The sequence below is a fragment of the Sinohyriopsis cumingii genome, chromosome 13 (genome assembly GCF_028554795.1).
Source record: "Sinohyriopsis cumingii isolate HCF-2022 chromosome 13, ASM2855479v2, whole genome shotgun sequence".
Taxonomy (NCBI): domain Eukaryota; kingdom Metazoa; phylum Mollusca; class Bivalvia; order Unionida; family Unionidae; genus Sinohyriopsis; species Sinohyriopsis cumingii.
The window spans coordinates 13,141,086-13,164,254 of NC_142973.1; the positions used below are offsets into that span (position 1 = coordinate 13,141,086).

Sequence of the window (23,169 nt, forward strand, 5' to 3'; positions counted from 1 at the left end):
AGATAATACTAACTGGGAATGGATATTCTTGGTTTGATTGCACTGACAAATTTGGAATAAAATTAAATACAATTTTCTTGTGCGCAGAAGGTACCAGTATTTATCACAGTTAGATCACTCAGTTGGCACAGGCTTCAAGGTCATAAAACATGGATTGAGTGTACATTATGTTTAGCCTTAACTTACTTGAAAAATTTTCTCCTCCATACTTGAATGAAAAACATAGTACTGCATTTTACAAAAGAATTTCCAAATCTACTTTTGTAGCTGCCAATATCTGCCATAAGCTAGAAAGCCCAGTTCAGACAAAAATGTCATGTAACATTCAAGGGACAGAGGAAGTGTGCATACTTACTTGCAAAAAGAAAAGTAAGTTTACTTCAATAACTGACCTTCAGTTTGCAACATCCTGTGGTCCTGCTTCAAATTACGATTGGACACACGACCAGAGCAATCTTACTCTCCCGGGATGTTCATGTGAGTAGAATTAATACGTTCTCATCACTGACAACTTTCTCCTCCTCCTCTTCCTTCCTCTTCTTCTTTTTCTTCTTATTCTACTACTACTAGTACTACTACTACTAATATCAGCTGTTTTTGTTATAAGTACTGACATGAACTGAATCTAATCAAGGCTTTTTGGCAGTCTCTTTTCAATCATATAATTGAAATGGTTTCGTTATAAGCCCATCATATATATATATATATATATATATATATATATATATATATATAATACAAATAATACTATCATACAGGTTAGAGAATTTTTAATTCGTACTCTGCGGAGATTTGAACCCAGGTCCACAGGTAAATGGCACCCATTGCCTTGCCTGCACACACGAGCCCATATTCACTCATAACTAAGCACACATCACCAAAAGTGATGCTACTCAATCGGTGTTATATGCACTCGTGTGTAGCAGATACACTCGCATGATGACTTAGTAATTCTCATCTATCCACACTGTCCTTCTGGATTTTAATGAAACAAATCAAGGTATATAGAATTAATTATAGAAAATTATAAATATAAACCAGACAGAATGGAAAGTGCTATCCCTGGATTCTATAGAAGAATGCTTGATAATAGTAGACAGAATTAATATTTTTAATACAAATAATACTATCATACAGGTTAGAGAATTTTTAATTCATACTCGACAGAGATTTGAACCCAGTCCACAGGTAAACTGCACCCATTGCCTTGATGGCACACACAAGCCCATAATCCCTTATGACTAAGCACACATCACCAAAAATGATGCTACTCAGTCGGTGTTATATGCACTTGTGTATGGCGTATATTTATAATTCTCTATAATTAATTCTATATACCTTGATTTCTTTCAAAGGAATCCGGAATGACTGTGTAGATGAGAATAATTACTAGGTCGTCATGCTAGTGTGTCTGCTACACACGAGTGCATATAACATTGATTGAGTAGCAACATTTTTTTGTGATGTTTGCTTAGTCATGAGGGAATATGGGCTCGTGTGTGCAGGCAAGGCGATGGGTCCATTTACCTGCAGACCTGGGATCAAATCTTTGTAGAGTACAAATTAAAAATTCTCTAACCAGAATGATAGTATTATTTGTATTAAAAATATTAATTCTGCCTATTATTATCAAGCATTCTTCTATAGAATTCAGGGTTAGCCCTTTCCATTATGTCTGGTGTGTGTATATATATATATATATATATATATATATATATATATATATATATATATATATATTAATTTTGTAATTTAAAGATTTGGCTTTGTTCTCTGGGATTATAACTTTAAAAAGTATGACCAATATAAGGTATTTTCAAGGGCAGATCCAGAAGGGGGTGGAGAGTGCGTGCAGAGCTGGTTCTTCCTCCCAAATAAGTGTTAAACAACTAGAACATTTGCTAGAACTACATCTCATTTACAGTTAGATGGTTTAAAATTATGCACTAAAAATGCTTAAAATGCAGGAGCTTTAGGGTACTTTGTTCCCTGAGTCACCACCAGGGGTTCCACCACATCAACCCATGACAACTTGTTTAGCTCCTCCCGTCTCCTTGACAGTCTAGGTCAACTTCCATTGCATGTCCTTGGGCAAAGCACATTACTCTAATTGACAGAGCACTGAATAACCTACTTGTGTTGCTGTGCTGTAAATCATGAAACCAAAACAACAAACCTCAACCCATCCCCCTTAACGATATTTCTGGATGCTCTCCTGAATTCATCACAAGTCGTCTTACCTTTTAAGGTTATCAAAATTAATATGCATGTATAGAAAACCTGTTTTTTTAAGAAAATTCATTGTGATAGAAAGTAGTCTAAAACAAGATTTGCCTCGTCCAGTTTATCTCCATCAGTACTGTAGGTTTGAGTTGAAAAGATGGGTTTTCATAATGGACACAATTGTATTCTGTCTCATGACTGTGTGTTATAGACACCGATTCAAAAAGTATTTGACCACAGACATTCTGTGAAACATGAGCCATCAAAAGAATATAGGAAGAAGGAATTTACAAAGTTTTCTGATGAAGCGCAATACAAAAATATGAATAATAAAAAATGTATCAGACCTGCTATGGTGATATAAATAGCAATATAGGTGTTCTAAGGTCAATAAATGAATACAGGTCTATCGTGATACTAATAGCAATGTAGGTGTTCTAAGGTCAGTAAATGAATACAGGTCTATCGTGATACTAATAGCAATGTAGGTGTTCTAAGGTTCTAAGGTCAATAAATGAATACAGGTCTAGCATGATACTAATAGCAATGTAGGTGTTCTAATGTCACTGTATGAATACAGATTTGTCATGATACTAATAGCAGTGTAGGTGTTCTGTTGTCATTGTATGAATACAGACTTGTCGTGATACTAAAAGTAATGTCGGTGTTCTGTTGTCAGTGTATGAGTATAGACCTGTCGTGGTGATATGAATAGCAATAGGTGTTTTAAGGTCAAATGTGGGATATGTTTTTCAGCATCTGTTGCTGCCCCTGCCATAACAAAGAAGGTCAAGTTCGAATTTGCAGCCAGGCGCTGTAGGATAAGACGAAGTTTGAAGGAAAGGTTACGCAAAAATATAACAGATACATTGAATAGTAAGTTACATATATCATAAGGTTGACAGTCTTCCGTTTTGCAGAAGATTTCTTAAATGTGCTTTTAATTTTGCTCTAAAATATGCTTGTTGTATATTTCAGTACAATTTTTTACAAAATGTCTTATTTTCTAAGCTGTTTCATACTCCCAAACTGCATTACTTGAAGGTAATTGAATTTCATGATGTCATTTGTGTTAGATATTTTTAATGCTGTTTTATTACAAGTGTTTTAAATTAATTAGCATCGCCTACCAAGCATGGTTTTGTACAGACCTACATATACTTTCTAGATTATAGGCAAGGAACGAGATGTCAATTTACAGTTTTCATTCAGAATATACCATTTCAGTGCCATCTTTCTTTATGCCTAAAATTATTACAAAATATCAGTATTGCATCACAGATATTGCTAATTGAGCAATATGTGCAACAAAAGATAAATACGGCCAACTGTCATGGGGTTAATTAGAAGGACTGTAACAGTGTCATGGGGTTAATTAGAAGGACTGTAAAGTGTCATGTAATGCATGGATGATTGTATGTTAGAGTTAATGTATTATGTTTAAACAAATCCAAGCTGCATTTGGTGGTTTTGGTTTTTCACACATTTGAGAGTGTAAACATGCACATGTTAGATGCAAAAGACATAAAATTAAAGCAAAGTAGAGTAATTGAAGAGAAAAAACTATTTCATGTTTCTAATACATTTATTTTCTTTTTTACAGTGGAGCCTAATTTCAAGTGTGATTCAGAATGCAACCTTTCATCACTTGACATGCAATGTGACGGTCCAACAAAAATGGTCCACAACGGGGTCCAACTTAATGGTTACTTGATAACAGTAGAGTTTTCACTTAGCCGCCAACCCTCTGATGCCAAAAGAAAAAAACGTAAATGCTTATAAAACGTGTCTGTTCATAATGTTCATTAGTTACATTCTGTGGAAGGCTGCAATTATTATCTCTGATGTCTTGGAAGTATTCAGCAATGGAGAGAGACTGAACATAGCTATTTTCAAAGATTTAGGGGCTTCGTTACCCCCAAAAGCCTGAATGACAGTATTTTCACATTTCAGTCTGAAACTCTTGTTCAGTTTGTCAAATACTGTCAAATACTGTGAATATCTCTGTAAAATTTATCTGCATCTTTTATTTATTCCAGATTAATGCTATTTTGATATTTTGTAGGTTTCTCTTTCAGTTGTGATGGATACTTCATCTAACAATAGTTTGCCAGATTCTGACCAAATTTGCAGTATAAACTATTTATATAGGCTAATAAAAAATTAGTAAATAATTTGGGTGGCCAAGCTTTTTGTCTTTCTTTTGTACAATGAAGATAATTATTTAAGGGGAAGCAGTAACACTTAAATCATGGAACAGATTGATTTCAAATGGCTTTTAAGATCTTTTGGACTGAGCCATGAATCAAATAATATAATAGGGCACTACTCTTTTTTACCAGCCAATATCCAATGAGCATCTGAGGCGCCCCAAATGGTGTATGGCACTCGCCTTTACCAATTACAGTCATCTCACCTGTATTCATGTGGATTTGAGTGTCTGGCTCAGCCAATGTGGTTATATGAGAAAGCTTGCCAGTAATATCCTTTGGGTTGGTGTTTCTTACCTTGTTTTCCAGGGTTCTTCCTCTACCAGTTATACTGGCTGCAATGTATAGCCTATCATGTGCTGAAAAATGGCATTAAACCCACAATGACAATAAAAATCCAATGAATGTAAAAAGCTTGTAGCTGTTGATGACTTTCTATTGTTTCATAACGATACTCTTATGGGTGTGCAACAGAAGTCAATAACCAGGATAAAGATAAATCAATATACACCAAAATATTGTTGTTTTTCAGTCAAACTTAGGGTTCTCACAGTCAGGGAAAAGTCTAGGAAGTTTTTGATAAGGCTTGGAAAATTCAATTAAAATTTTCATAAAAGTCACAGAATTTTGTACCCACAATCAGGGTAATTTTAATATGAACAGGCCTACAAGGGTATGTGTTATGTAATCTCAAATTTGCTTTAGTAAAGAAATTGTTTACAATGATTCCCGTAGACATTTGGTTGCTTGCACTTAATTGTAAGTCAGCTATTTTGGAGAAACCGAGAGAAATATATTACACTGTGCTCAATGATTTAGAGTGATACAGAATGCAATTCTTGATTATATTTTTACTTGTTTGTTATATTTCAGTATTTAACATCTGTGTGGGGTATTAGTAATTTATTTTTAACCTTTAGAACTTATTAAAGATACAGTGCTTTTAAATTATCAGGGACCCCCTGTGGCTTGTATCCATATCTTTAAGAGACTAATTAAAAACACAGTATATGTAATATTTGTATGAAAAATTATTCTTTTCTTTCTGGCAACATTAAACTGGTGTAATACATGTGTATTGACAAGGTTCTGAGTATCATTTATATTTCAAAACCATATATTTTCTAAAATTTATGTAAAATTAATGAAAATGCATGGATGATGCAGTAGTACATAAAATGAAGATTGCATATGGAATTTAAATTTTCCAGATAGGCAAACATTTTGGCAGACTAAATACTCAAATCTCTTCCATATTTTACATTTTGCTACAACTAAACTTGCCATCAATGTTCAGACAAGCAAAGGGGAAAGCTAAATGATCAGGACATATGACTTGTATTCCAAGTATTGGTTGTCATTAGTCAGCATAGAATAGACATCCAAATAGTTAATGGCATGTGCTTGTATTTCAAAGATTCATTGTCATCGGCCAGCTTAGAATAGGCAGCCAAATGACTTTGAAAACTTTATCATTCACACTCTATGTTGCATGTGAATTAAATTATTTGTGAAGCTTTATTTTGACAAGGCCTTGGACGAGTTCATTATGATCAGATTACAGTAGCTGCTGGAGTTTTAGCCCTTGGTCAACATATAATAGGGCACATAAACCCTCTAGCAAAAATAACAGGTTTTTGTTTTATTTCAGCTAAATTTGCTGTAAGGTTCACCTTAATGTCTTCTTGGACAAATTTGAGGATGATTCATGGATTTGACCATTTGTCTTAGAGATATGACCATTTGTCCCAGAGATATGGCCATTTGTCCCAGAGATACGGCCTTTTGTCTCAGGGAAATGGCCTTTTGTCACGGAGATATGGCCTTTTGTCGCAGAGATATGGCCTTTTGTCTCAGGGAAATGGCCTTTTGTCACAGAGGTATGGCCTTTTGTCACAGAGATATGGCCTTTTGTCTAAGGGAAATGGCCTTTTGTCACAGAGATATGGCCTTTTGTCTCAGGGAAATGGCCTTTTGTCTCAGAGATATGTCCTTTTGTCCATGAACATTTATCTCAATAAAGTATTTAATGTGTTCTGCTTAATTTATTCACGTTTGCTGTAAACCTTCAATGTTTTAGCAAGGTTACAAATGATATGAACAGTAAGACATATTTTCACAGTATTTCAATGAATTATTGCCAGTGAGTGAAAAAAGGACATTTACATAACACACCTACTTCATAAGACTCCATTCTTTTGACAAAAGAGGTTTATGAACCTTTTACCTGTTTGTTATTATATAATTTGTTCTTTTTCCATATTGAGTGATCTTCCTTTCTGTGTTCCACAGATGTAATTTCCTTAAAACCAGTAATGTATATCTTCTGTTGTCAGAATAATTTCTACAATGACCAGATATAGAAAAGAAACAAACTTTGCTAATTTACAACAGAAGAAAAGAACATGATTTTGCAGGAATACCAGTACTTGATATTGTTGACTTACATTGCAAATATATGACACAGATCAAAGGCCTGTTCTACTGAATAATTTCCAATCAGTTAATAAAACTTCTTCCATTTTTTGAAGGCTATGATTATATATTTTCTTTGCATAATTATATATATGCATTAGTGCAAATAATTTTACATTATTATTAATTATTGCAATGTAATCATTCAACACTTGCTTATTAAATGTACTAGAAGTATACTGGATTTTAAGTTTAAAGGTTGGCTTTTCAGGAAAAGGAAGTATCTGATGACATTGTTTGAAATTGGATTATTACTAGTCCATTCTGATGACATTGCATAAAATTGGATAATTACTAGTCCATTCTGATGACATTGCATAAAATTGGATTATTACTAGTCCATTCTAATGACATTGCATAAAATTGGATTATTACTAGTCCATTCTAATGACATTGCATAAAATTGGATTATTACTAGTCCATTCTGATGACATTGCATAAAATTGGATAATTACTAGTCCATTCTGATGACATTGCATAAAATTGGATAATTACTAGTCCATTCTGATGACATTGCATAAAATTGGATAATTTCTAGTCCATTCTGATGACATTGCATAAAATTGGATTATTACTAGTCCATTCTAATGACATTGCATAAAATCGGACCATTACTAGTCCATTCCGATGACATTGTATTAAATTGGATCATTACTAGTCCATTCCAATGACATTGTATAAAATTGGATTATTACTAGTCCATTCTGATGATATTGTATAAAATTGGATTACTAGTTCATTTTGAATTCTGTGTGTACTATGCAGGCATCATGGTATACATGTCTAATGTATCATGGTATACACATCTAATGTATCATGGTATACATGTCTAATGTATCATGGTATAAATGTCTAATGTGATTCTTTATTTGTAGGCATCATGGTCAATGCATCTAATGTATCATGGTATACATGTGTAATGTATCATGGTATACATGTCTAATGTATCATGGTGAACATGTCTAATGTGATTCTTTATTTGTAGGCATCATGGTATACACATCTAATGTATCGTGGTATACACATATAATGTATCATGGTATACATGTCTAATGTGATCCTTTATTTGTAGGCATCATGGTATACACATCTATTGTATCATGGTATACACATCTAATGTATCATGGTATACACGTCTAATGTATCATGGTATACACGTCTAATGTATCATGGTATACACGTCTAATCTATCATGGTATACATGTCTAATGTATCATGGTATACATGTCTAATGTGATTCTTTATTTGTAGGCAAATGTGATGTTGAATGTCTAAAGAATCTAACAGAAAAAAGAATGAAGAAAACCTTGAAGGTGTGGAGAAAAGTTGTTAATAAGGAGGACTTTATAATTCAGTAAGTTGGAATACTCTCAGCTTAGTCAAATCCTCTGTAATTCGATATTGCTGCATATTCCACTATGCAAATGAATAATTCAGAACACATGGATAGTTGGTTATTCTGTATGGAGGTAACTGTGAGAATTCATTTGCTAGAGTGTGGGGCTTTTAATCCAAGATTCGCACATTTGATAATCACCCAGGCCAGTCAGAGTGACCTGCTTCCATGTGTCCTTGGGAAATTGAATCCCCAGTAATGTGTCAACATTGCTGTTTAAAATCATCCATCTCAAATACCAAGGACTAAAGCATGGAAATTTGGCATGTAAGACATTTTTGTAAAATAATTATTCTTGTACTATACACTTTATTTACATTCTCGTTTTGTTAAACATTCAGTAAATGGTATATTATATATTGGTTGTAATATGCAAGTTGAATGAGTCCACAGTTTACTTAGCACATTGGTTAATAAAGAAGTTAGTTTTGTCTTGAAACAAAACAAAATAATAAGTCATTAAAATTAGATTGCATACAAACTCCCATTTTTCCAGTTTACAAACTCTAACTCATTTCATTTGCCCATAAAACAGAACCGATAGTCTACCCATAAAACAGAACCAATAGCCTACCCATAAAACAGAACCAATAGTCTACTCATTTGAAAAGAATGTCACTATATGGCATTTCAGTTAAGAGCAGAATGTCATGTCATGAAACACTGTTGCAAATCATGCCTTTCAAAGTGGAAACCTAATACTAATTTCCCATTCATCCCTGTAATTTTTGTTATCCAATTTAGAATCAGACTCTCATGTGGTAGTTTATCTTTATAGGGTAGACACACTGTCTGGTTGATAAACTCCAACCCATTGCATTTCCATTCAAATAAGAACCAACAGACCAACATTTCTTCTGAAATGTATGTTGTAATATGGTATTTCAGTTAGAGAGCAGAATATTGCTTCATGTGATACTGTTAAAATACCATAACAAAGCAGCTTTATGTTAATTTTCCATTTGTCCCCATACAATTTCAACCCTTTGTCTATGTAAACTTTGGACCATAAATTTTTCGATTTCAATTTCCCATTTGTCTCCTCCCACATAACTTAGATGTTCTTTTATGGCTCTATATTTACCAACCAAAGCAAACTATGGTATTTCATTTAGAAAGTAGACGTATGCTACATTGCTACAGACATACTCATCCTGTGAAACCTATGGCATCATATTGTATATCATATCGTTCAAGGGCAGACCATCACCTCATGCTACACTATTAAAATATAGCTGATGGGACCTAGGTCATATTTTGGTTGCTCACCAAATCTTTTGACTCTATTTAACATGGTGCTCCTATTCGTCCTGACGTGACGTGTTCTACTTCTTGCTATAAGTCATAAGTTTCACAATACCAAATATTTTGAAACAAAATGCATGTTATAAATAATGGAGCAAAGCTACATTGTGATCAACTGAAGTGTTTTCAGGCAGGTGATGTAAATACTGAGTGAGTTCAACATTAAAGCTAATAATCTCAGTGTCAGAACAATATGTGTTTGGTTACAAGTGTGGTAAGAGTTGTGAATCAGAATTACATTCAGTATAGTACAAATGCCTACTTAAAACATAAAACACTGTACTGCAAATCTTTTTGTACTGCATTCACTGGTGAAAACAGATTGGGAGTGTCAATCTGCAGGATGATAAAAACTATGCAGTATACAAGAGGAGCTCAATTATTTGATGTGGTTAAATACACAGATTTAAACATCATATAAACTTTATCATGTCAGTATACAATAATTCGTAAACACAAAGATAGAATTTGTGGAATACAAAGTTAAATTCAAAATAGCATGGAGCAACTCTGCATGAAGTAGCTGTTTTTTAATCATCTTTTGAAATGGCAGACCTTGAGATATATTTGAAATTATTCATACATTTGAAATAACCAACAAAATGCTGCAAGTCATTGAAAATAATTGCTAAGTTGTAAATGCATGATTTGTGCCAGTATCTCCAAATCCACCTCTAAATCCAACTTCAAATCCACCTCTAAAGCCACATCCAAATCCACCTCTAAAACCACCTCTAAAGCTACCTCCTAATCCACCTCCAAATCCATCTCTAAAGCCACAGCCATATCCACCTCTAAAACCACCCCCAAATCCACCTCTAAAGCTACCTCCTAATCCACCTCCAAATCCACCTCTAAAGCCACAGCCATATCCACCTCTAAAACCACCCCCAAATCCACCTCTAAAGCCACATCCATATCCACCTCTAAAACCACCTCCAAATCCACCTCTAAAACCACCCCCAAATCCACCTCTAAAGCCACATCCATATCCACCTCTAAAACCACATCCAAATCCACCTCTAAAGCCACCTCCAAATCCACCTCTAAAACCACCCCCAAATCCACCTCTAAAACCACCCCCAAATCCACCTCTAAAGCCACATCCAAATCCACCTCTAAAACCACCTCCAAATCCACCTCTAAAACCACCCCCAAATCCACCTCTAAAGCCACATCCATATCCACCTCTAAAACCACCTCCAAATCCACCTCTAAAACCACCCCCAAATCCACCTCTAAAGCCACATCCATATCCACCTCTAAAACCACCTCCAAATCCACCTCTAAAACCACCCCCAAATCCACCTCTAAAGCCACATCCATATCCACCTCTAAAACCACATCCAAATCCACCTCTAAAGCCACCTCCAAATCCAAACCATGTTGCTAAGATCATGGATGCTTTTTTACCATCTTTACCTCATCTCAATTGACTAATTCCAGAGGTAGTTGGAAAAAAGGTACATGACCTTGACCTTTTGAAGTCACCATCACATCTTATGTTTCCAGCAAAATAATATTTATTGTTCACTTTGATCTTGCTCTATACAATCATTCTAATACCACTGCACATCATCACCAGTATGGTATTTAAACAACAACATTTTTTATTTTCCTCCATTCTGTTAATGTTCAAATCCATGAGTGTAGAAGGTCCCCAGTGACTGTTTTCCATCCACTGATTTGTTTTCCATACTTCCAAAAAATTTCTTTATTATTGGAAGTAATAAATGTTACATCTGATGATATGAGCAGGGTTGCAGGGAGAGGAGATTTTCTTGTTTTGCTTCCTTTACAGGAGTACTGGTAGTCCTTTCCTTGACATTTGCTAGCTTTTCAGTAGGTGTTCCTGGTCTCATACAAGTATCATGCTTTTGCATTTTCAGTGAATAGTATTATGTAGTTGTTCATCAGACATGATTGACTCTCATAACGAGGTTTAGAAACTTTAATGGTTTTCCAAATGTGCCTATTATTTGAATTGACTGTTCCAACTGTTTTAGCCCGTTTTCAAGAATGACAGTAGCATCATTGTTATTGCTTCATTATATAATGTTTTTTATAATTGTTGTTTGTCTGAGAGTCACTCAACACACATGTCACTGATAAGATTCATCCCTTGATGTTTGCCATCTGTTTTCAAATCCAACACTTGTTATAATTTTCAATCAGTTGGTGATGTGTTCATGTCTTTGTCTGTGGATGCAACCACAGAAGCTGTTTTGCAAAGTAATAACTTTTAAATTAGGCAGTCCATTAATCTATTTAGAGATCCCGTCATGCACATAACTACCTATATAAATGTTCATGGATGTACACAAGAAAAATATAAACATATGTAAGTGATCTTGCAAAAGAAACTGAGTTGAAAGATTTAATATTTTTGTCGCAAGTAAAAAGAAATTGTGAATCTCACCAGATGTTAATATTTTCCATAATTTTCTTATATAAATCTACCCTCCCACCCCAGTTATTGCATGAAATGTTGCTGTGGTTTTGTTTTCTTCTTCTGTCTTGGATTTACATTTTCATGGACCATGGAGAATGAAGTAGAGATTTATATGCAGTCAGTGTAGAACATACATGTACATAATATATTTTGATTGATTTTCAATATGGACTGACATATTGGTGTAGATTCTGTGTTTACTCTTTCAAGGATTTCAGTTGTCTTAACTTCATTGTAGTCTTTACACTATTGATTTGAACAGCCTGCTTTTTACAAATCATGTATCCCATTGAACTTGTAATTTATAATTAGGCTAGCTTTTACTCACACGCAAGCATGAATTCTCTATTGTATATATTTATAACTAAAGTAACACTAATAATTTAGAATACATGAAGTTAAAAATTTATGGCAGCAGTGGAGTCAATTATCATGTCTTTTATCTTCTAGCTATGATTCAGAGAACTTTAAAATTAAGAAAAAGTCCTTAAAGTCACCTAGAGGAACAAATCTTACTTGTGAATCAAGATACATGCTTGTTGGAAATGTGTGTGGTAAGTAGAATGAGTGTATTTAAGTTTTATCACATTTCATATGACATAAACTTTAACAAACATTTGTGCATATCTGTAAATAAAACTATAAATCTCCTTGCTTTTGTTTGTCAAATATAAAAAGGGGAATCAATTGAAAATAGGGAAATCGATTCATATCATGTCTAGCATGTTATTGACATTTAAATGATGTCAGTTTCTGTCAAGAGTTAAATGTCATGAAGATGTTAAATCTACTGTCAAAATTTATTGGAGTCTCTGCCGTTCTATTTAGTGGAGTAACAGTCTGGAAAATTCACCATAAATAATCAGTAGCTTGATGCAGCACCAAGTACACATTATTTTCAAATGAATTTAAACATAAATTTTCAAAAGGAATACTACTGTTTGCTGTATATTTTAGTGGGCTGCAGTGCTGGAACGTACTATGACAATGGTAAGGGCTCGTGCAGACCTTGCCAACCTGGGTACTACAGTGTGGATGAGGCTGATGGCCATTGTTTGGTTTGTCCAGACAATCCAGTGGGCATTGGTATTGAAGGCGCAAAAAGCTTAGAAGAGTGCAAAGGTGAGTTAATTATTTCTGTATTCTACATGCATGAATCACATCAGATATATTTGTATACATATTTCATTATAATCAGCAGCACATCACATAAACATGACTAGTCCGATTTTAAAGAAACTCTAATAGAATCTGCTTTTATTTCCTCGTGCAACTGTTTTAACTGAGTACGGAAAACAATGTCCCATATAGAAGTGTTCAGTGCAACATTTGAGAAAGCTAAAATACTTTATAAATTTAAAATAATTTGGACATCTACAACAAAGAAATTGAAAAGAATCACTTGTGTAATTCAGATTATTGCGCTATCGTGCTTGTATGTATTGCCTAGTATTGAAGCACCTTCAATATGTACACGTGATCACAGTAACACTTTCGTCACTACTGCATAAAAAACAATCAGAACTGGCACATGTTCCTTGTATTGGACTTTCAGAGAACTCCAGAATTCACTTAAGACTTATTACTAATCTACCCAAATACTAGTGTAATTTGTGAACACAACTGACTACCTTAAATGGAGTTAGTAAAATGTTACAATTGTGGCACTATAAAACTTCCAATTGAGATAGAACGGATGAATACTTGATACCCATGATGCAGAGATTATTTGTTTTGGACACTTGCTTTAGGAAGATCAGAATTGTACTTTTAATCCTTGCATAGTTTGAATTAGCAAATTAAGTATACATTCAAAACAGCATAGAAACATTGGTGTCAGAAATAGAAAGAAATATAATCAAAGACTAACAAAGGAATTGTAGTCATAGTATTCTATTTGTTTGTTTTTAAGTGATTGACTGACTGCACTTTTTACTTACTTACTATATATATACACTTATCTCCCCTTTCTTTTGCTGTCTGCCTGCCTGTCTGTCTGTCTGTCTGTCTGTCCCTGAATATGCTGAACTGAAAGGTTTGTGCCATTAGTGCATTAAGATCTTTGGACCACTCAGAGATGTGTGTAAGGACATTGCTCTCCAGAAAATCAATAAGACTGGGAAGTTATGCATAATGGTCTGTTCACATCCATTGAGTTAAACTGGTAATTGTAAATATTTGTAACAAACCAAACATTGATATATGAAAAAATTATTTAAGATGTATATAGGTAGTGGAACACAGACAGACAGTATTATAAGGGAATAGACATTGATATCAGTTAATATTAATTCAGAAGTGAAAACAAATCTTCATATAGACTATAAATTGTATTATTTGCAAACAAGTCTATTAGCTGGATTGGTTTCAGAATGGGATTTCAAAACCACAGTTTGAAATTATTCTGAGAGAAATGTAAAGGAGTACAAATATTTGGGCTCTAAAATCCAGACTTTCATGAATGCTTTTAATGGCAGTGTACCATATCTTAAAAAGTGATCATTTGGAAAGTCTGTCAGTTTGGTTCTGTTAAGTTCAGCTTGACTTAACCATAAGACTTTTGAAACTGCCCATACAGGATGGAGAGAAGGTTGAATACAGAAATGTTTAACATAGAACAAGACATGTGAATATAGGTGAATGGATGGTGTAATTAAATGTCATTTTTGTATAATATCACATTTGGACAGGAAATAAATGAAAGCAAGAGGTGAATGTTTGATATAATTCAATATTTAACAATGGACTTAGGTATCAGTCAATATACCTGAATTAGTTAAGAATAGCAAAAGTTTGCATAATAATACAGGTTGCTTTTATGTCACTGAGTCTATGCCAGTAGCAAAGCTGTGCATGATTTTGTTATTCATTATAGAATCCTCATGGACCATCAGAATAAAGTTTTTCTAAGCACAGTCATTAGTTTGACAAATGTTCTTTAACATTACATTGTATTAAAAAAATGGAAGCTGAACAGGACATCACTATAAACATATTCATAAACACATATGAGATGGTTGAATATAAATACACCAGAGGCCTGACAGAAAATGAAAAAGATTGGCATTTTGGCATGTTGACTATATTATGCTCGTATAAATGATTTACAAAATTTGGTATAATCACAAGTAAGTACATCTGTACAAAATGTCTAATTTCTTCACTGCACCAGAAAAATTATCAGATCACAAATTGCTAACTTACAGCATGGACGACTCAGTATATATCAGGCCTGAAACGAGATTACTTGTCAACTTCAAAATCTGAAGTTGCAAGTCTGTTATGTTGTTTTTGACTTTATGAAGCATCAGCATACTGTACACTATCTGTATGAACCACTCACTATGAAGTAGTAATGATGCTAAAAATCAGACTAGTACATCACAGACGTACAATGCAGTTCAACACATCTCCACCAGATATGAATGTATGTATGTATGTATGTATGTATGTATGTATGTATGTATGTATGTATGTAGATGTGTATGTATGTATGCATGTATGTATGTATGTATATATGTATGTATGTATGTATGTATGTATGTATGTATGTATGTATGTATGTATGCATGCATGCATGCATGCATGCATGCATGCATGCATGTATGTATGTATGTATGTATGTGTAAGTGTGTGTGTATGTATGTATGTAAATTTAATTTACACTATACAGACCAACAGTTTACAGAGATACTGATTGCATACAGTATTTTATAACTGGCTGAGTAGGATAGCAACAAGAAACTCATAATTGCAAAAAGTCTTTGGTATTCACAGATGAAAATGAGGTAAATTTAAATGCAACAAATAAATGTCAGAATGTCATATCTATGAGATCAATTTATTAAAAGACAAAGTCAGAGACCATGATCTCTTTACGGTCTTTTGCATAAATCATTCTTAGACTGAATTTCAAATACCAAAATGATCTCACTATTCATTCATACCTTAGAAGTGTATGACAGTCATCAATTCATCAAGAGCCAAGGACGGGGGCCCTGAGTGGCCGAGTGGTCTAAAGCGCTCACTGTTCCGGATCACTGCCATCTCACCTCTGTCTGCGTGGGTTCGAGTCCAAGGCTCAGCTAGCGTGTTATGTGGGAAAGCCTGCCAGTAGCTTCTCGTGGGTCAGTGGTTCTTCCCTGGGTTTTCCAGGGTTCTTCCTCCACCAGTTATACTGGCCACCATGTATAGCCTATCTTGTGCTGAAAAATGGCGTTAAACCCTAAAACAAACAAACAAACAAAGAGCCAAGGACACAATTATGCTAAATAATGATGAGAAATAGATTTCAGTCAACAATGATTTGACAGTAGATGTGAAGGATGGTGAGGAAATAAGAGCTAAAAGAATAGATGACTTTAGATCTATAGATGACTTTAAACCCATAGATGATTTTAAGGGATGTTGATTGCAGCAATTTGCTTAAAATGTTAGTGACAACAAATTTACAGTCACTAAAATATTTTGTAAACATTAATCCTACATTTTTAAGAAAAAACATCTTCCCACATGCATACATAACAGATTAAAGTAAACATCTACAACTGAAAGACAACTTTATTTATGTCTTGGTGACTCTAACAAAGCAGATAATGATTGCCAGTACATACACACTATGTGATGTCACACTGCACACTGAGCATACTAGATAATCTTCATGACTAATACATGAACACTAATGCTGACTGACATTTTCAAGGAGTTGCAAAATGTATATATGACAGTCTACAAACTTGACTCATCACACCTGATTAAGCTAATGATGCAAGTTTAAAAGTGGGATTAGAGGTGGTATTAGCAACATATCATGCATTAAAAGTGGGATTAGAGGTGGTATTAGCAACATATCATGCATTAAAAGTGGGATTAGAGGTGGTATTAGCAACATATCATGCATTAAAAGTGGGATTAGAGGTGGTATTAGCAACATATCATGCATATATGACAAGGCAGATAACAAATATTATGTTGATGATGATGGAAAAATAAAACATAATGGTGACTTTGAAAGATCAAGGTTAAGGTCATGTACACAGAATATAATGGTGACTTTGAAAGATCAAGGTCAAGGTCATGTAAACAGAATATAATGGTGACTTTGAAAGATCAAGGTTAAGGTCATGTAGACAGAACATAATGGTGACTTTGAAAGATCAATGTTACGATCATGTACACAGAACATAATGGCAACATTAAAAGATCATGGTTAAGGTCATGTAGACAGAACATAATGGTGACTTTGAAATATCAAGGTTAAGGTCATATATATTCCATTTTTTCGCAAACAATTTACAGCATTGGGCAATAAGCCAGTGCCTGCTATTGAAACATTACACAGGGTTCATACAGAATTTTGAATGATAAATTCAAACACTTTTCTCAAACTTTCAGAGACCACAAACATAGATTTCCAAGACCTATTTTCGTTAACATTTTGTTTACAAGTTATGTTATGTGAGAAAACAACAAATGCAAACTACTATATGTCCTAGACTTTTCTCTGAGCCTGTAAACCATCTGTACAAACATAACACAATATAAAGAGACTGTGTGCAGAATCTATGTCATAGGCCGACAATTCCATGAAAATTACATAGACATAGATTCTGCACACAGTCTCTTTATATTGTGTTATGTTTGTACAGATGGTCTACAGGCTCAGAGAAAAGTCTAGGACATGGATTATGTTGTGGTCTTGCATACATGTTGATTGCGTCACAAGATATTTGCTGCTTTTTCATCAACACATGTGTTCTCTTTAAAAGAAACAATATCAGATCTGTGTATGAGCTGAAATATGTGCACATTCTCCATGCTGGTAAAAGCTTGAAATGAAACTACTTTGAAATTACTTCCTGTTCAGTCACTTCCAATTCCATGTGACACTTGTTACTTCTAGATTCCCGTACCAGATTTCCTTGTCGAAATTGAAATATGAGTCAGTCACGTCTTTAAACTGTCCCGGATTGCTGTGCATTGGAGCATATTCCGAATTTGCATCTAGTACTTCCACTTTGAAGTCATACTATTTGTTTCCGTACACTGTGTCTGATTATGTGTGTATATCGAATACTTTGACTGTTGTCTGAAAATAAATAGATACATAAATAAGTAAATAAATACTGTTTTGTCTGATTTCATTTGAGTTCTGATGTCATGGACATTTTGGCTGTAAGATTCAAGAAGTTATATGACCTGCAATGCAAAATGCAGACTATCAGATCAAATTTCATCAACATGGCAGTTTTGTCTCATTCTTGAACAAATTAAACACATACTGAATGCTATACTTGCAGTGTTTGAGAAGATTCATCTTTCTTTTGATTCTTTTGCAGGTAGGGCTTGATGTAAGGTCATTTAAGTTTGCTAGGCTTGATAGGAGCTGGCTACCATATGCAGACAGTACTCTGTTGGTTTCAGCAAATGCCAGCTTTTCAGTATGCACTACACTCTAGCTTCACATTCCCACACAACTGTCATCATATCAAAAATAGAGGTAGGGAAGGTCAGAGGTCACCCTTCCTCTACCTCTCTGGTAAGATCAAGGTCTTTTGAAAATAGAAACAGCTGTATCAGTCCAGCAATTTATGCAGGTGGGGATTGGTGGTCAGAAAGATAAATATAGTTCTGTTGATAATGTCTAACTTTATGAAATAGAGTCTGATATGACAATTTCAAGACTTTCTACTCAGTATTTAAGATGACAAACCATAATTGGTAGCAACGGGGGGGGGGTTAATTCTATAGAAATCGTTCCACTCAATATATTTAAAAAAGATCAGTAAGAATATGACCATAAACCAAAATAGGCCTCAATACATGATTCTAGTGCTTTACAAACACAGTACAGTACATGTGTATATTTAAACAATAATATATTATTTATTCACACAGTTCTTTGTGATCCTGGGACATATTCTGAGTCGGGGAGGAAACCATGCTTGCCTTGTGCAATAGGAACATATCAGTCCGAGTATGGTCGTGCATCATGCCATCAATGCGGAACTGGCCTCATTACACAACAGGAGGGATCAAGGGCCTTTGTCAACTGCCTGCCTAGAGGTTTGTGGTGGTCTCTTGCGGGGACCACTTTGCTTTGATCCGGTTCTGTCACCTGTTTGTAGTTTATATATTTTATAGTCATTCAGTTACATACTAATAGACTAAAATACTTTTATTAAATACGCATAAGCAATTCAAACATATTTAGTGTGTAAACCAATGGCAGTTTAAATAATTGAAAGCCAACATACATGTAGAACATGACAGATAGTATATTCATGATATAAATGCACAGTTTTATGTGTATGCTTTGGTTTTGCATCATGTCTGTTGCACCTACATATGGAGAGCTTGTACTGTAATAAAACATGATACCAATAGTCTGATAGTAAGAAATGAACATAGTTGGCATATTTTGTCAACCTGCAGTAACATGCTCTTAAGAGACTCCATACTTTGGCACCCCTGCAGTCAACATGCCATTAAGAGACTCCATACTTTGGCATCCCTGCAGTCAACTTGCCATTAAGAGACTCCATACTTTGGCACCCCTACATTCAACATGCCATTAAGAGACTCCATACTTTGGCATCCCTGCAGTCAACATGCCATTAAGAGACTCCATACTTTGGCACCCCTGCAGTCAACATGCCATTAAGAGACTCCATACTTTGGCACCCCTGCAGTCAACATGCCATTAAGAGACTCAGTACTTTGGCACCCCTGCAGTCAACATGCCATTAAGAGACTATTAAGAGACTATATTTTGGCACCCCTGAAGTCAACATGCCATTAAGAGACTCCATACTTTGGCAACCCTGAAGTCAACATGCCATTAAGAGACTCCATACTTTGGCACCCCTGAAGTCAACTTGCCATTAGGAGACTCATAATTTGGCAACCCTGAAGTCAACATGCCATTAAGAGACTTCATACTTTGGCACATCTGCAGTCAACATGCCATTAAGAGACTCCATACTTTGGCAACCCTGAAGTCAACATGCCATTAAGATACTTCATACCTTGGCACATCTGCAGTCAACATGCCATTAAGAGACTCCATACTTTGGCACCCCTGAAGTCAACATGCCATTAAGAGACTCCATACTTTGGCAACCCTGAAGTCAACATGCCATTAAGAGACTCCATACTTTGGCAACCCTGAAGTCAACATGCCATTAGGAGACTCATAATTTGGCAACCCTGAAGTCAACATGCCATTAAGAGACTTCATACTTTGGCACATCTGCAGTCAACATGCCATTAAGAGACTCCATACTTTGGCAACCCTGAAGTCAACATGCCATTAAGATACTTCATACTTTGGCACATCTGCAGTCAACATGCCATTAAGAGACTCCATACTTTGGCAACCCTGAAGTCAACATGCCATTAAGAGACTTCATACTTTGGCACATCTGCAGTCAACATGCCATTAAGAGACTCCATACTTTGGCAACCCTGAAGTCAACATGCCATTAAGAGACTTCATACTTTGGCACATCTGCAGTCAACATGCCATTAAGAGACTCCATACTTTGGCACCCCTGCAGTCAACATGCCATTAAGAGACTCCATACTTTGGCAACCCTGCAGTCAACATGCCATTAAGAGACTCCATACTTTGGCAACCCTGAAGTCAACATGCCATTAAGAGACTTCATACTTTGGCACATCTGCAGTCAACATGCCATTAAGAGACTCCATACTTTGGCACCCCTGCAGTCAACATGCCATTAAGAGACTCCATACTTTGGCACCCCTGAAGTCAACATGCCATTAAGAGACTTCATACTTTGGCACCCCTGAAGTCAACATGCCATTAAGAGACTCCATACTTTGGCACATCTGCAGTCAACATGCCATTAAGAGACTTCATACTTTGGCACCCCTGAAGTCAACATGCCATTAAGAGACTTCATACTTTGGCACATCTGCAGTCAACATGCCATTAAGAGACTCCATACTTTGGCAACCCTGAAGTCAACATGCCATTAAGAGACTTCATACTTTGGCACATCTGCAGTCAACATGCCATTAAGAGACTCCATACTTTGGCAACCCTGCAGTCAACAGTCATCAAGCTGCTTACATTTCTTCATCCTTGATCATTAACACAATTTACATAATTGCCTTCAGACAATATGTCTACTTCCTTTAAAAAAAATTGAACCCAAGAAAGAGAGAAGGCTTGTCTTGGTAATAAGTTGCACTCCTGAATCAGGGATAATTCATTTTTCATATGGAGTAGCTGGCATATGTTTATATTACATAGCTGAATGATTTTTTGTGTGCTGGTTTTAACAATATTAATGTTCTTTTCTTTTTACAATTATAAAACATAAATCCTAGTATCCTTTTTTACAGTAATATTTTTTGTTCTGTCTGTGACATTAAGAAGTAATAGGACCAACCAAAATATTCAATATCACCACTGACTTTAAAATTCTATCACTTAACTGTAGAGCAATCTTTGGAGCTCTCATCCTCACAAGTCAAGGTTCCAATATGTCAACCTATCTACACCTTGGCAGATTGATCAAATATTGCAGTGCTTCGAGTCTGTGAATTTCATTGGATGTGGTAACAAACTACTGCATCCAATCAAAATCATGTTGTTCATTTTTGAACACTGTTCCTCCATGATCGAGACATGGGGTGCATACAGCTGGAATGGACTCATCAGTAAGTGATTTTCCACTGACAGTCCATGTTTGCACAATACATCCTTTTCCTCAAATATATTATAGTTTCTTTCTGGTATTTAGATTTTTTATCATGAATTTACATTGTATCCTTTTGACTTCAGATGCCTCCACCATTTTCAGCCACCACTGTTACATGCTATTGGTTGGTTAGCATTGCATACTAAGTGAGGAAAATCATGAAACCAATAGATGTCACTGTTGCAAAGCACTCAAATATCTGAAAGATCTGCCCAGGTATAGATAGGCTAACATATTGCAACCTTGCCTTGCAATGTCAAACTTTGTGCCCCACAACAACGGAATAAGACTACATCAAAATTTGATGGTTGAAACCTGTTCTGTTTCAGTTTGCATGCATAGAAAATACACCATATCACAGTTTTTACTTTGCTGTATTGTATTTTATAGCAATTCATCATATGCCTTGTATATCTTCATAATTATAATGGTATATCACAGTTTTTACTTTGCTGTATTGTATTTTATAGCAATTCATCATATGCCTTGTATATCTTCATAATTATAATGGTATATCACAGAAGACATTGACTAATTAGCTCTTCTTTTCCAGAAAGTTGCCATCCAGGTTATTTCTACAACACCTCGTCACACCGGTGTATTGAGTGTCCCATAGGCTATTATCAGGAGGAACCTGACCAAAACCACTGTGTGAAATGTCCTTCAGGAACAACCACTGATTACACCGCTTCCACGAATAGCTCATTTTGTAAGAGTAGGTACACTATAATCTGCCTTGAACATTAGGAATTACACAGTTCTTGCAAACATGGGTGAATGTGACAGTCTTCTAAGTTACCCTTTACTGCTGTGGTGAAGGCAAGGAATTAACAAAATTTTCATGCAGGCCAGTTTTACATAATCGTAAAAGCTGTACATTTCAGACACTAGGAAAACAACTATGTTTATCATACAATATAATTTTCATTGTTGTTTTTGAAGGATTCTACGTGTCCTTGCTTAAGACACTAGCAGTAACGTTTCTCTAATGAAATGAATCTACAGTTAAAAAGTTTAAAGGACAATTTGATATATCTTGCACAAGATAACTTCTCAATGACCACAAAACACCTGTGCAAATATGGTCATTTTATTTTCTTATTACTATATAACCCTAGTAAATCACAATTGGGCTTGTGTTAATGTTGACATTAAAACAAGCTCAAGACAACATCATCATGTTTACCTCAATAAAAGATAATTACATTCCATATCTAAACATGATGAATGTGTAATGTACAAGTAAAACTCTTGAAATGTGTTAACTTTAACTTCATTGATAATTGGAGTAGAGTAAAAATATCATTTTCAAGATTCCCAGCAACGTACAACAGTTACCACACTTCCATGATCAACAAAATGGGATTTGGAGTAGCA

At 35.0% G+C, this 23,169-nt stretch overlaps 1 protein-coding gene across 4 annotated transcripts in view; it reads left to right on the forward strand.

Moving 5' to 3' along the window:
* The window catches only part of LOC149784952 (signal peptide, CUB and EGF-like domain-containing protein 1), a 297,834-nt gene that overhangs the window by 269,174 nt on the left and 5,491 nt on the right, over positions 1-23,169 (forward strand). For 3 of the 4 annotated variants that reach the window (XM_089978603.1, XM_089978606.1, XM_089978607.1), the window contains 8 exons: positions 268-477; positions 2,980-3,099; positions 3,827-3,991; positions 8,160-8,262; positions 12,512-12,615; positions 13,019-13,183; positions 18,959-19,126; positions 22,346-22,507. In XM_089978603.1, coding sequence (XP_089834729.1) covers positions 268-477; positions 2,980-3,099; positions 3,827-3,991; positions 8,160-8,262; positions 12,512-12,615; positions 13,019-13,183; positions 18,959-19,126; positions 22,346-22,507 — 1,197 coding nt within the window. The remainder of the gene's footprint in view (positions 1-267; positions 478-2,979; positions 3,100-3,826; positions 3,992-8,159; positions 8,263-12,511; positions 12,616-13,018; positions 13,184-18,958; positions 19,127-22,345; positions 22,508-23,169) is intronic. The other variant, XM_089978604.1, reaches the window with a different exon arrangement.